Below are 14177 nucleotides of genomic sequence, written 5' to 3' on the forward strand. Positions count from 1 at the left end.
TAGCACAGAGGTCTGGAGAGACATTGGCCTTTATGCAGATGCATGTTGACACTTATTAGCATAGCAAATAAGCCTTGCTAATTATCTCTACAGCGGAGAGCAGCACTCAGCTTGAAAAGGGCAGAGAGAGAGGTGGCCCGGGAACGTAAGCAAAATTAATAGCCATCCACTTCACGTATAAAAAGTTTAAGAGGTGACGGGAGTGTGTTTTCGAATGGAGAGAAAGAATGTGTTGAGCGCTAAGCATTGCATGTATAAACAAAGGGCGGAAACCTACTGGACAGAATACTGGAACACAAGAAACCCTAGATACAGTAAGTGAGTAATTTATAAAAAAGATTTCAATACGAGTTTTTGCACAGATAAAACAGAGCATAAACAAAAAATGGGAAATTGGAAACACAGACCTGTGGTTGACCGATGTTTTTTTTAACAGAGCGATATCTAAAGAGAAGGTTTGCCGATGGCGGATTTAATACTGATACACACATATACATAGGCATGTATCTGAAGTAGAGTCTTTGTGTTGTTATGTTAGGTTGTGGTCACTGTCTTAAGACCTCTTGAGACTACAGAAACGTTGCTTTGGTCTGGATTGGGGTCTCCAAACCCCAATCCAGGTTGTGGTCATGGCCTCTATCTGGGTCTTTGTATATGGTCTCAGTCAAGTGAATCCTCAACCACTAGTTAAGTTGGAGAATTCATAATAATTATCGTCTGTAAAACTACTGTAAAATTTGGCAAGCAAAATAAATGCTGCAGTAAATTCAACATTTATTCTTTCTTTCAGTTTATTAAAATGGACAACCTGGTTCTTGGACTGACAGGTCTTGTTTTGGGTCTGAGTAATGTGATTCGAAGGATCTAGTTTTGGTCTAGGTCTTAGGGGGGTTTAGTATTGGTAAGTCTTGGAGGTTCTGGTCTTGACTCTAACTGTAACATATATGGGTAATACAGTTTACTCTTGGAAAATTAATTTAAAACAAATTGCTTAAATTACACAAACTTACATTTCATGCAATATTGCTTCAAATTTCACTCAAAAACATTTGAAAACACAAAATGCCATGCCTGTCAGATTATGTTTGAACTGATACACTGTTTATCTGACAAGTGGACATGCTTATCGACCAATGCCAGAATCTCAAAATCATCAAATATTGACCAATTAGTTGGTCTGATTGATGTATCAATCCATCATACAGACAAATATATGCTGTAAAACACATACAAATGAACCCAAACATACAAGATGCTCAACAAGTTACAGTGGCAATAGAATCTAAAAAGTCCCATCAGTTACTCTACAATCACAAAGGCAAATGTGTGGAATCGGATGACATGCAAATCGAACAGCACTAATTTCATCATCTCCTGCTTTTCCGTTCCAACAGTTTCCCCCTTTAAACCTGCCAAATATGATAAAACAGCTGTCAAGCATTCCACACTCCAAACTCCTTTCAAAAATATCTCCTTACACATGAAAATAGAGCAACCAGCAAACAGAACATAATTCTGCATGGACTCATATGACACCATGAATGAGGAACAGAGAGAAAATTTATCTTTTAGCACTGTATGAAATGACTGAAGGACAAACAGATCCATTCTCATGGTCTCCATAATACAGATTCTTCTCATTATATTCAGAGGGAATGTTGCGCAAGATGCACTTATGAATGTTAAGAGAATTCCTCTGTCCTCTGTCATTAAGCTTCCCTCATCTGGAATTCTAGTGTGTGTGTGTGTGTAAGAGTGTGGGGGTCAGAGGTTAATGTGTGCTGTCAAAAGGTCTGTAATTATGAGAAAGAAACATGGGTGAGCTCAGATTTATGGCCAGTTCTTTTCCTCGAGATGTGAAAAATTTTTCCTGAACGTCAAAGAGAGCTCATTCTAGAACAGAATGCTGATTCAAGATGCCTCACAAACCACCTGTCTCAAAGTTCTTCAAAACAAGCATTGCACACTATTTTACTTTATTTTTGAAAGAGACAGTATAGAGCAGAGATAGAGACCTTGATCTTGCAGTATTGGTCTTGAGAGCTCTTCAAATCATGGCCTATGTCTCAAAACCTACAAATCTTGGTCTGGATGTCAATAACCTAAAGTCTTGGTTTGGGTATAATTTGGTCTGGGTCTCAAAACCCAAAGTTTAAGTCTGGATCTCACATTCAAAAGTCTTAGTCTATATCTCAAAACCTAGAGTCTTGGTCTGGATCTAATTTTGTTTGGGTCACAAAACCAAATGTTTTGGTCTGGGTCTCAAAACCTTACATCTTGGTCTGAATCGCAAATTCTTAAGTCTTGGTCTGGATCTCAAAACCTTAAGTCTTGGTCTGGATCCCTTTTGGTCTGGATCTCAAAACCTTACATCTTGGTCTGGGTCTCAAAAACAAAGGGCCTGGGTCCCAAAGTCTTGGTTTGGAATTCAAATTCTAAACTCCAGGTCTGGATCCCAAATTTTAAAGTCTTTATCTGGATCTAAAATTCACAATATTTGGTCTGAATATCAAACCTAAAGTCTTGGTCTGGATCTCATTTGGTCTGGGTCTCAAACCCCAAAGTTTTGGTCTGCATGTCAAAACCTAAAGCCTTGGCCTAGGTATTAAAACCCAAAGACTTGGTTTGGATTTCAAATTCTAAAATCTAGTTCTGGGTCTAAAATCCTAAAGCCTTGGTCTGGATCTCAAAACCTAAAGTCTTGGTTTGGTCTGACTCTCAAAACCTAAATTCTCGGTCTGTGTCTCAAAACCGAAAGTCTTTGTCTGGATTTAGGCAGTGGTGGCTCAGTGGTTGAGGCTCAGGGTTACTGACCAGAAGTTTAGGGGTTCAAGTTTTGAGTTCTATTTTCCTTCACTTCTAGGCCATATAGTGAACTATGTGGCATTCACAATATGAGCAAACAAAGGATTTCATGCCCCTAATGAGGTTAGAACCACGCCAATGCCCCAATATGGAGCAGAAGCTAAATTTCCAGTTTTCTGAATGTTGTAGAACTGGATTCAAAACTGATTTGCTTAAGGGGAGGGCTGCTTTCTAAATGACTACTGTTTTACAACCAAATGCACTCTAGTATTAAATTAACTCCAAAAGACAGGCTGTAACTATGAGTTATGCCTGCCCTTTTTGGTATTCTATGCATGTACATGCCTAAATGTTCTGCAACTTAAGACCTAAGGATTAATTATACAATATGATGACCTCCTTATTATGAGCCATATTAGTGCCTGTTCACAAACAGTCCTGTCCATAAATCAACAATGTCTCAAATGGACAATACAAGTCCCAAATCAGGTCTAGTGGAGATTTAGGAATCGTTTTGCACTGATTGGATTTCCCAATTTGCTAGCATTCTCAGAGTACAGGCACTAATTAAAGGGACATGGAGAGGGTCTGGAACACATCAGAACAGGGGAACTGGTAATCATCGACCTAATGCCATTAATTCCACTTTACTGATCTGAACAAGCACAGGCTAGGTAGTGATGTCTCTACCGCTCTATTTTCATATACACAAGCATAAGCTCATAAAATCTAGGAAGCTGCCTTGCTGTCTACTGTCTACATTGGCTTCTACATTCCAAGCAGGGCCATTTCTAGCTATAAGTGGTCTAAGCTGATGAGCATGGCCCCTGAGCCACCAGGGGCCCATAAATCAAGGTGGTTTATTTTGTTTTTATATACATATATTCACCGATAAGCCACAACATTAAAACCACCTGCCTAATATTGTGTAGGTCCCAATCATGCCGTCAAAACAGCATCAACCAGCATCAATTCTTCTCACCAAAATTGTACTGTGCAGTTATCTGAGTTACTGTAGACTTTGTCAGTTCGAACCAGTCGGACCATTCTCTGTTGACCTCTCTCATCAACATGGCATTTCCATCCACAGAACTGCCTCTCACTGCCTCTCACATATATATATATATATATATATATGTATATGTATATACTAAAAGCTGCAAGTAAGACTCAGGCAGCTGTTATGTATCAATTAGACAGTTGTGGCACGAGAGGCAAGGGAAAATGTAACTGCAAGCAGAGAGTTTTAGCTAGGGCTTTTCGTCATCATAATGAATCGAGCCTTCAAGTAGGGTGCAGAAAAGAGAAAAAGGAAAAGAAGGAGAAATGTAGTCATTTATTGTTAATTTGTATAGTTATTTATTGTTAATTCATTGTAATTTTTTGCATTTTGTATAGTAGGCAAAATATATTCCAGTTTTAAGGTAAAATATTCAAATTTGTTGAAGACTGTGGTGTCATTCATGGGTGGGCGTAAATCACTCCAAGTAGGAGTTTGCTTAGGGCCCCAAGTGGGCCCCCATATGCTCAGAAACAGCCCTGTTTACAGTCAGCATTCTTACTGATTTGAGATGAACTATGTACATAGGCAGCAACTTCCAAAATGGTTAATCACGCCACACAAAAGCGCTAAGAAGAATCATCATTATATAGCAGCTCATTCATTCACAGAATCAGACGGCATAGGTTACTGAATTTAAAATCGGATTCACTCAATACTTTCACTCATATTTGTCTTGATTTAACCAAGAACTGAAACTGTGTTATGTTGTACATTGAGAGACAGCTATTCATATGACAATGTTCATAATATATATGTTATAATATAACCCGAGCGGGATTCGAACCAGCGTTAGCCAGAATGGGAGGTAGGCACTCTAACAAGGAGGCTAAAGGCTACAGCCTCTTGGTACAGTATGTGTAAGTGAGGCTTACACATACTGTACCAAAAAGCTGGCTCCAGTTTCATATTAAGTATATAACAAAATATCAGATATGGTATAATATAGTAAGGATCAAATATTTGGAGCTTACTCAAAAGTACATAATCAAAAGCATTTTCATTCCTTATGATTCCATCCCAACCGTGATGTATGTGATCCTGCCTTATATTTTCGCCAAAACTAATTATCTTTGAAGGCAGCATCATTTTGCTGCCAACCTTTAGGGCTTGCATCTGTATCACACATTTTATGTCTTAAAAAGACATCTCATTAGGTATTGCTGAGCTTGAGAGTAACTAAGATGTGGCATTCACATTTAAACAATATATATATATATATATATATATATATATATATATATATATATATATATATATATATGTATATATATATATTTGCAATCCACATTTACAAAGCATTGCATAATGTATTACACTGAATCCTGTATAATGTAGTATAACAATTCAAAGACTCACTTGGGTGTCTGTGCATCATCTACTCTGTTTCCCAGCTGAAACTCGTGAGATTTGCTGCGGTGTAAGGCTGTGAACCCCGGCAGAAGGTGGATGAGCTTCCGGCTAGCTGGCGGTGGCGTTCCAGGGGCCTTCATTTTATTCCTGCGTCTGACCTGCGGTGTTCCTGGAGGGGTCATGGTGTTCATTACTAAGGGAGTCCGCGGAGGAGTGTTGGCGAAGTGTCTCTGTCTTGGGGATGGTGGGAGAGAGTGATGTCCTGTATCCAAAGGGGAAGGAAAGAGGCCGGAGTGAGGGTCCACGTTTAGGCGATCTGCCTGGGAATGTGGGTGATTGGAGTAGAAAGGGGGTGCCAGTGCCTGTGGGCTCTGGCACAAGTGCTGGCTGTAGCGGGAGTGCAATTTGGGGCTCTGGGAGAGCTGGAGGCGGACCCATTGACTGTGGTCTGCTGGCCCCACTGGGGTGTTCTCTTTACCCGACTCAGAAGTGGGCCACTGAATGGACCAATCCTGCTTGGACAGGTTAACACTGGATCCTGTGGACAGATTGTGGTGTTAAAATATACATTAAAATGAGGTACAGCATAAGGTAGAAAAGGAACAAGATGCTGAAGAGAAGAGAAGAGAAGAGAAGAGAAGAGAAGAGAAGAGAAGAGAAGAGAAGAGAAGAGAAGTGAAGTGGTGAAAATGAGTTTAATACCAAGTGTCAGATAAGGGATGTCAACAGTGAAGAGAACTCAGACAGCATCTATCATGGCAAACAGACAGAGAAAGATGAAAGGGAAATGTGTGACTTAGTGTAAAGTGAATTTGAAATGTATGATCACTAAAGCAGACATACGAGAATGATGAAAACAGACAGACTTCAAAAAGAAAAGGAAGAAACAACTGATGGTGCATCACCTCCATTACTGTGTGATTTGTCGTCCTCAAGTTGGTCTTAAAAGAAGAAAACATAATACATATCACTTACTACTACATATTCAAATACAAATGCATATTTAGTATATTTACCTATATATTAAAAAGTACCTTTCTAAATAAAATATTTCTGTAATGAAGAAATTAAAGGAATATTCTAGGTTAAATAAAACTGAAACATTTGTGACATGCTGTCGATAAACATATTACCGCTTAAAATAATAATGCTGACATTCTGTGGCAATAAACAGGTGTCAATAGAACTTAATATAGGCTATTTTTAATACAGTATATTTATCAATAATTTTAAACAACAACCTTCAAATGTTTTTATGCATTTTAGTGCAAAGCAAGTATTCTTTCAGTATAATTGTCATATAATATTATATTCGTATTTAAGGTATTTTATCCCATATTCACTTTTCAGACCATGATTTTAATGTTTTACTGTGATTGGCTTCTTTTTTAACCCTCGATGAATCTGTCATTTGGATACTAATCCCCATTACAATGGAATCACCCACACTATACACACAGAAGAAATAGTGACAGGGAAAGCAAAAGATAATTTCTCTCTTTATGAAATGACACAAAAACAAAGCACGTTTATGTCAATTTATGTTTTAGTGATCCACCTTTTGTCCCGCAGGATGAGAAACCTACATCATGCTGTTCTGCTTTGAAATTAAAGAGATAGTTCACCCAAAAATGTTAAATCCTGTGATTATTTACTCACCTTCCTGTCATTCCAAACCCATACGACTTATTTTTTTCCCCCTTGGAACATAAAAGGTGAATTTTTGAAGAATATCCCGGCCTCTCATTTCTTTATAATGAAGTGTGAATGTCGATTGGTGCCGTCAGGCTCCACATTGACAAAAAAGTACTATAAAAGTATCATAAAAGAGTTCCATATGAAACATGCCCTATGTTCCAAGTCTTCTAGCTCTCTTTGGCACACTCACAAGAGAAGTGATGTCTGATTCATTAACGAATCACTTTTTTTTTTAAATCAATTAATCCATTTCACAAACCCCTTTATAATTCCAGAATAATTCCTGAATAAAACCTGAATGATTAATTCACAAATCTGTTCCGGTTCTGGAGTTCAATTCACTGACTCACTAGTTAATAGCTCATTAGAGGGGAAGGTTTTCAGTGAATAACAACTTAGTTTTGGTCTGTTCCAAAAACAAATATATGGCTTCAAAAGGCCTGAAATACAGTGATTTTTAAATGCTTCTTTTATTATTTAAGGTGCTTTTCATTGTAACTGCATGGAAAATAGCAGCCAGTGCATTACTCAAAATTTCTCCTTCTGTGTTTCACAGAAGAAAGTGACATGAGGCTGAGTAAATAATGACAGAATTAACATTTTGTGTGACCTATTGCTTTAAACTCTGCATTACTGTGAGCAAACAGAACTAACATATTGACATTAAACATGTCTAAAGTATGGAGTTTGTGGAGTTCTTTCCGATTTAACCTGGTTTAAATTGTGCATTTTCAGGAAAAGAATGAAAAAGTACGCTGAAATTAAATGCCAGAGTAACGTGAAATTTCTTCTTCTCTAGGAGAGCAGGTATGCTGCTGTGGTCTGATTGATGCCATCTTTATTTAGAACAGCTAAAAGACAGGAGGACAAATGGTGTGCCACACAGTGAAATGTGCTACAGGACATCAATTATTTTTCAAGCTGGTCAAATTGCTTTATTGTAAAAAAAAAGTTCAATTTAATTTAAAAGAGAAAGTTCACCCAAAAAATGAAAATTCTCTCATCATTTACTCACCCTCTAGCCATCCCAGATGTGCATGACTTTCATTCTTCAGCAGAACACAAACAGTTTTTAGAAGAATGTCTCAGCTTTGTTGGTATTCACAATGCAAGTGAATGGTGACCAGAACTCAGAAGGTACAAAAAGCACATAAAGGCAGCGTAACAGTACTCCATAAGACTCCATATCTTGTAGTGATATAGATGAGGGTGAGAAACAGATCCTTTTTTTACTGTAAATCTACACTTTCACTTTCACCACTACTTTTTCGTGTGGAAATGACTTTGACTTTTACATTCAAAAGGTCAAAAGTGTAGATTTAACGTAAAATAAAGACTTAAATATTGATCTGTTTCTCACCCACACCTATCATATCACTTCTGAAGACATCGTATGGATTACATTTATGCAGCCGTTATGGACTTTCTGGGTTCTGGTCACCATTCACTTGCATTGTGAGCACAACAGGACTGAGATATTCTTCTAAAAATCTTTGTGTTCTGCAGAAGAAAGAAAGTCATACATACAGTATCTGGGATGGCAGGAGGGTAAATAGATGATGAGAGAATCTGTCATCATTTACTCACCCTCATGTTGTTTCAAACCCATATGAATTTATTTCTTCTGTGGAACACAAAAAGAGATCACCTTTAACTTTCATTGTATGGACAAAAAAGGTTGCAATGAAAATAAATGGTGACCAAGGCTAACATTCTGCCAAAGGTTTCTTTTTATGTTCCATGGAGGAAAGAAAGTCATAGAGGTTTGGAAGAAGTTGCATTCTCAGCATTCCCACAAGGGGTGCTATGGCCAGCATTATGGTAAATCCTCTTCTACAGTCAGTTTCATCTTTTGAGTCTACTAGTTTCATGTGTTTTCAAGTTAAAGCTGATATGTTTACAGTAAGCTTCCTGAATGATAACACATCAGATTCTCATGAATCTAATTATTCATAAAGAACTTATGTTAACAAATTGAATTAATCGAAATATTTAAATAAATGCACGACACAATATGGTCCAGTATTTTTTATGTAAAAAAAAAAGCCCTTATAAATGTAAAAACATGCCCTGAAAATGTTTGCCCCTTATTTAAAAAGATCTTTTCTGACACTGGTTTCAGACCTATTTCACATTAAATAGATGTTTGCAAAATGCATGTTGAGTTTTAAAATACACGTGAAATTTAAAATTGTACACATTTACACTGATCCATTCCTGAGGCTGCTACACATGCAATATCAATAATAATGGAGCCGTTATGGAACCCACAATACACACTCCAGAAACTCTAAACATGAACAAACAACGTTGAGGGCTTGTGGTTTTCACCTGGTCTGCGGCTTAGTGGGCACAGTGTCCTACACTCAATTGAGGCCAAGGGTCCTTGACAACCCAGCACCCCCCACCCCCTTACAAGACATATTTGCTCCTGGGGACATACTTCCACTATTTGAGCATGATGGTAGATAAGTGTTTGCCACTCCTAAGGAGGGGTCCAGTGGTCACAGCTGGAGGACACTTCTCGCAGTCCTCGCATGGCCTGGAAAATGCTCAAATGAGCATTTTTAATTACAAGCGAGATGACAAACAAGCTACTTGAAGTTTCAAAGTTCCAGGCATGGCTACTGCTTGACCCGCCTGGAGTTATGTGAAGTCTGTGATGTCAAGTAGCTTACACTTTTGAGAACTCACTAACTGGCTAGTTGATAAGTTTATCTGACGACTTTGTATGGCCCCAGAGGAACATTAAACTACATTCTGCTCATCCTTTCATAGAATTTGTGGGGTCTGACAATACCAAACCGGTTGTCATTGAATCATATAACTATAAATACATTTTTTGAAAATAACGTGTACGTGGCTCATTCGTCTCATTGGAGTTTCTTGGTGAAATAAACAGTAAAGGCACTAAAACAAGAATTACTTTTATTTCCTTTCACACAAATCAGAAATAATCCAGCATATTATCAGTTCATAAACACTTAGTTTTTGGACTGTTCTTTACAAAATACCATCTTAGGACATCTAAACACTTTTACTATAGCACAATTTCAAAACCAGCATCATTTAAAAGCTTGTTTGGACGTGATAAAACTGCACAAAATGACGTGGTTGCTTCATCAATTGCGTTCTTCGTCTCAAAATTGCTTTTTATGACACTATCAGTTAGGTTTAGGCTGGGTTAAGGTTAAGGGTAGGGAGGTAGGTTTTGTTGACTTAAACTCAATAGAGCATTAATGTAAAAACCTAATCTGTTTGGGAGAACATTTAACTCGCTTTCAGCGCCACCCACTGGACATTTCATCTCGGAAATGGAGCCAAGTATCATTTAGCAAAAATGTCACCATAGTCACGTACTTTCCATGAAATCAGGTTTGACAAATAAACAGTGTTTCACAGATACAATCACCCTAAACGTCTCAAAAGTGTGACATTAACCAGAGTCAATATTAGCTTGACCTGACCTCTTAAAGAAACAGTTAACCCAATGAAATGACAATTTGGCCATCCTTTATTCATCTGTTGCATCATGATCTGTCCAACCTGGCACAACACATTTGAATGACACAGGTTTAAATGTTCACATGCATTAATTAGATATTAGAGCTCAGGTAGAGGAGGGGAAGATTTTCAGTAAATAATGACTTAAATTCTGGTTTGTTCCTTACTCAAAGCTTCATATGACTTCAGAAAACTTGGAATATAGCACACAAGTCAAATGGACCCTTAATGTTACTTTCTAGGAGCTTGATAGTTTAAATCACAGTTCACATTCATGGCATGGGAAAGAGCAGTGTGTCCATTCTACTTAACATCTCCTTTTGTGTTCCATGGATGAAAGCAAGCCAATCAAGTCTGGAGGAACATGACGGTGAGTGAATAATGACAGAATTTTCATTTTTGGGTGAACAATCCCTCAAATGCCCTGATATTGTGAATATACTGCAAAGATAAAAATAGATTTGGCTCCAAACATCCCTGTTTTGTTTTATGTATTTTTCTAAACATCCTCTTTCTCAACAGCTCTGTTTTTGTTTTGTTTTATGTCTATTGTCAATTTTTGACCTCAAGATTCACCTCTGTCTTGCTACAGAAAGGTGCAAATTAATCCCTGTGTTTGTTCTTCTGAAATGATAAATGTAACTTCCTCAGTCACCATGCATTCACTGGCATTTTATGGGAAAAGATGCAATGCAAGTGAGGGGGTTGTTCAGAGGAATGAGATGCTGCAGCATTGCTATGGTTATTGATTTTTAATCATCACAATTGCGGGACTGACTCCTGTATTCCATATACACACAGAATGAACATTTAGAAGACTCACATTTCAAGGGATAGGTCAATAATAGGTGTGGGAGAGAAACAGAACAATATTTAAGTTCTATTTACTCTAAATCTCCACTTTAACTTTCACTTTCTGATGTCAAAGTGAAACTAAACAGGCACCACATTTGACTTTCAGATGTACAAATGAAAGTAGAGATTTTGAGTAGAAAAACACTTAAATGTTGAATTGTTTCTCACCCACACCTATTGTATCACTTCTGAAGATATGGATTTAATCACTGGAGTCTTAAGGATTACTTCTATGTTTCCTTTTATGATTTTTGGCGCTACAAAGGTCTGATCACCATTCACTTGCATTGTGAGAACATACAGAGCTGAAATATACTTCTAACAATATGAATTTGTGTTCTGCAGAAGAAAGAAGGTCATACACATCTGGGATGGCATGAGGGTGAGTAAATTATTAGAGAATTTTAATTTTGTGGTGAACTATCCCTTTAAATATGGTTGTTACTTCCAAAACTTTAGTGTGTAAGTGGCTCTAATGCAGTTAATTTGGTTGTATAATGCAGTTGTCACTCCTGTATTTTATTGAACTGTTTGTGTACGGAACAGGATTGAGAACTAAAAGGTGAACTGACAACTGAATTTAGCTGTAGTGTGTATGTGACCACAGTTTGAGAAAGTGATAACCGCATTCTACAACCGAATTTACTCCCAAAATATATATGTAATGAGAACCTCATTCTCCACATAGTGTGTGCAGAACCAAACTGAACAAACTGAACAAAAAAATGACGTGATCAGTAGCGTGTGTGAGATGTGTCCGTCTTCTCCTGGTGTAAATCACACAAACATTCATTCATATATTCCAGTCTCTCTCTCCACTGTAGTTTCTCTCATAAGCCCTGCGGTCTCGGGGTGACCCATAGATCCCAGAGCACAGCTGTTTCTCAACACCCACATAAACAAAACACTGTAATTCTGTTGACAGCAGCTAACTAAACATTGCTGGATGATTATACAGATGATTATACATCTCTGGTGGATAATCGCTTTGCTTAAAAACAGCGAACATAAAACAGGTTTAACTGGTGGGATTCATGTTTCACAGGCACTCCCGAAACTTTGTAGTGAGTATATAGCCTCTGAAACGTCTTAGTGCTATAAACCATTTCTCAGGAAATTAGCTAATTGTGTTTGAGCCAATTCATTAACATACAATACACCCACAGTTTGCGCACATACACCCATAGATAGCGCAAACACCCAGACCCACTTGCGCTTTACACATGTATGAAAATTGCACTTAGAAGTAGCGCTCTCATGAAAATTAGATAAACGTGGTGCACAGTCGTTGCACGTAGCGCTGAGCTTTGTGCACTTAAAAATAGAGCCCTAAATGTTAAGGTTTGGGTACATTGTGCATGCTTTTTAATGAAAATAACCACCTTTTCGAGTATATTAGTACAATATGTGCACTCAAAAAAAATATTTTAGCCTATTTTCAAGATGTATCCATTTGAATTGAATAACAAATTTCCATCTAATTGAATTGCCTAATCTTTAACTAAATAAAATGTATAATTGAGTGTGTGGCAAAAGGTCTCAACATTTTTTTTTTATTTCTAAAGCTACTTCGCTTTTGTTAGAAACTGAAAAAACATCCCTTTTAACACTAATAAGCAAGATAAGCAGTATTTAGCATGAGAAAGCTTGCAAATGGAGAATTGTGGGTAAAACAAGGTAACAATTAGAATCCCGAGTATGACTCAGCACCAAAACGACAGACTCATAAAGACAAATTTGAGCGGACCACTACTTTAAGACAATTATGTCTGTGATCATTTTTTTTTTTTCCAATTTGCTTCACTTCCTTAGTTCATAAATATCTGAGCACTTGCCACCAGATTGTCAGTCTTAACAGCCGTGTGGTACACCAACTCTACAATTCAATCATAAAATCTTGTTTAAATGTCAATGAGACAATCAAAGGTAATAAACATCCCTTCAAGGTCTCTAAAACTAGCCTGTAAATAGACAAGGAATTTCTAATGCTGGACAAATTTTATTTAAAATAACTACTTACTACTTAAAAAATGTAGGCATTTGGAGGAAATATGCACAATTAAACTACATTGTAAAAATAAATTCATCAGGTAACCCAGAAATGCGCTTCAAGTGTGCTTCCTTTCGTGTGGCCGTCTTGCCCTTCCCCCCCACCGACCCCCCCCCCCACCACCTCCCCGGCCCTAAAATCTAAAATCCCTGTAGATTAAGAGTGATTCATTTGCCTACAAGGACACCCAGTTTAATTTGATTATTCATTTGCTCTGGGGAGCAGAGAGGTGTGAGGTGTCATTCTCACTAAAAATAACAAATTCAGTTTAGTCCAACACCCTTGCCTCTTCCCTTATATTCCAGAAGCTCTTTTGATGAGGCCTTTACTTGTACAGTATGTTCATACCTTTCCAAGATGCCCATTAGTAGTTGTAGACCCAGACAGTGAGAAAAACTGAGAGAATGAGAGAGCTAGAAACAGATGTTGAGATGAAGGAGCAAAGATTGCAGGCTAGTGAGGAGAGTGAGCTGAGTAATATAGCAAAACTACTGTAAATATTTTCATATTTTTTAGCTTTTGGATTATCTTTGATAATATTTAAGATACATCTTAATATTTATGTATTATGGCAATGTTATTTACGTAAAAAAAGAGCTCTTTTTCATCTAAATGCCGATCATTTTGACTAGGGGTGCACCGATCAATCCGCCACCGATCTAAATCAGCCGATCTTCATCTTAATTCAGCGATCAGCCGATTGTGGCTAGATTTAGGGCCCATTTGTTTGCAGCATGCAGTGAATCACACATACTCCTACTCTAATGAATAAGCACAATCCCTTGATGCATGACTGCATTGACTTTAGAGGGTGATTTTTTTGGCAATTCTAAGCATTCACAAATTGTAACT

General features: G+C 37.6%; 1 protein-coding gene across 2 annotated transcripts in view; it reads right to left on the minus strand.

Moving 5' to 3' along the window:
- LOC127641873 (kinase suppressor of Ras 2-like) overlaps positions 1-14177 on the minus strand; it is a 116185-nt gene that overhangs the window by 73145 nt on the left and 28863 nt on the right. For both annotated transcript variants that reach the window (XM_052124698.1, XM_052124690.1), the window contains exons 4-5: positions 6124-6159; positions 5225-5756 (exon numbers count right to left, since the gene is read on the minus strand). In XM_052124698.1, coding sequence (XP_051980658.1) covers positions 5225-5756; positions 6124-6159 — 568 coding nt within the window. The remainder of the gene's footprint in view (positions 1-5224; positions 5757-6123; positions 6160-14177) is intronic.

Source organism: Xyrauchen texanus, chromosome 4 (genome assembly GCF_025860055.1).
Source record: "Xyrauchen texanus isolate HMW12.3.18 chromosome 4, RBS_HiC_50CHRs, whole genome shotgun sequence".
Classification (NCBI taxonomy): domain Eukaryota; kingdom Metazoa; phylum Chordata; class Actinopteri; order Cypriniformes; family Catostomidae; genus Xyrauchen; species Xyrauchen texanus.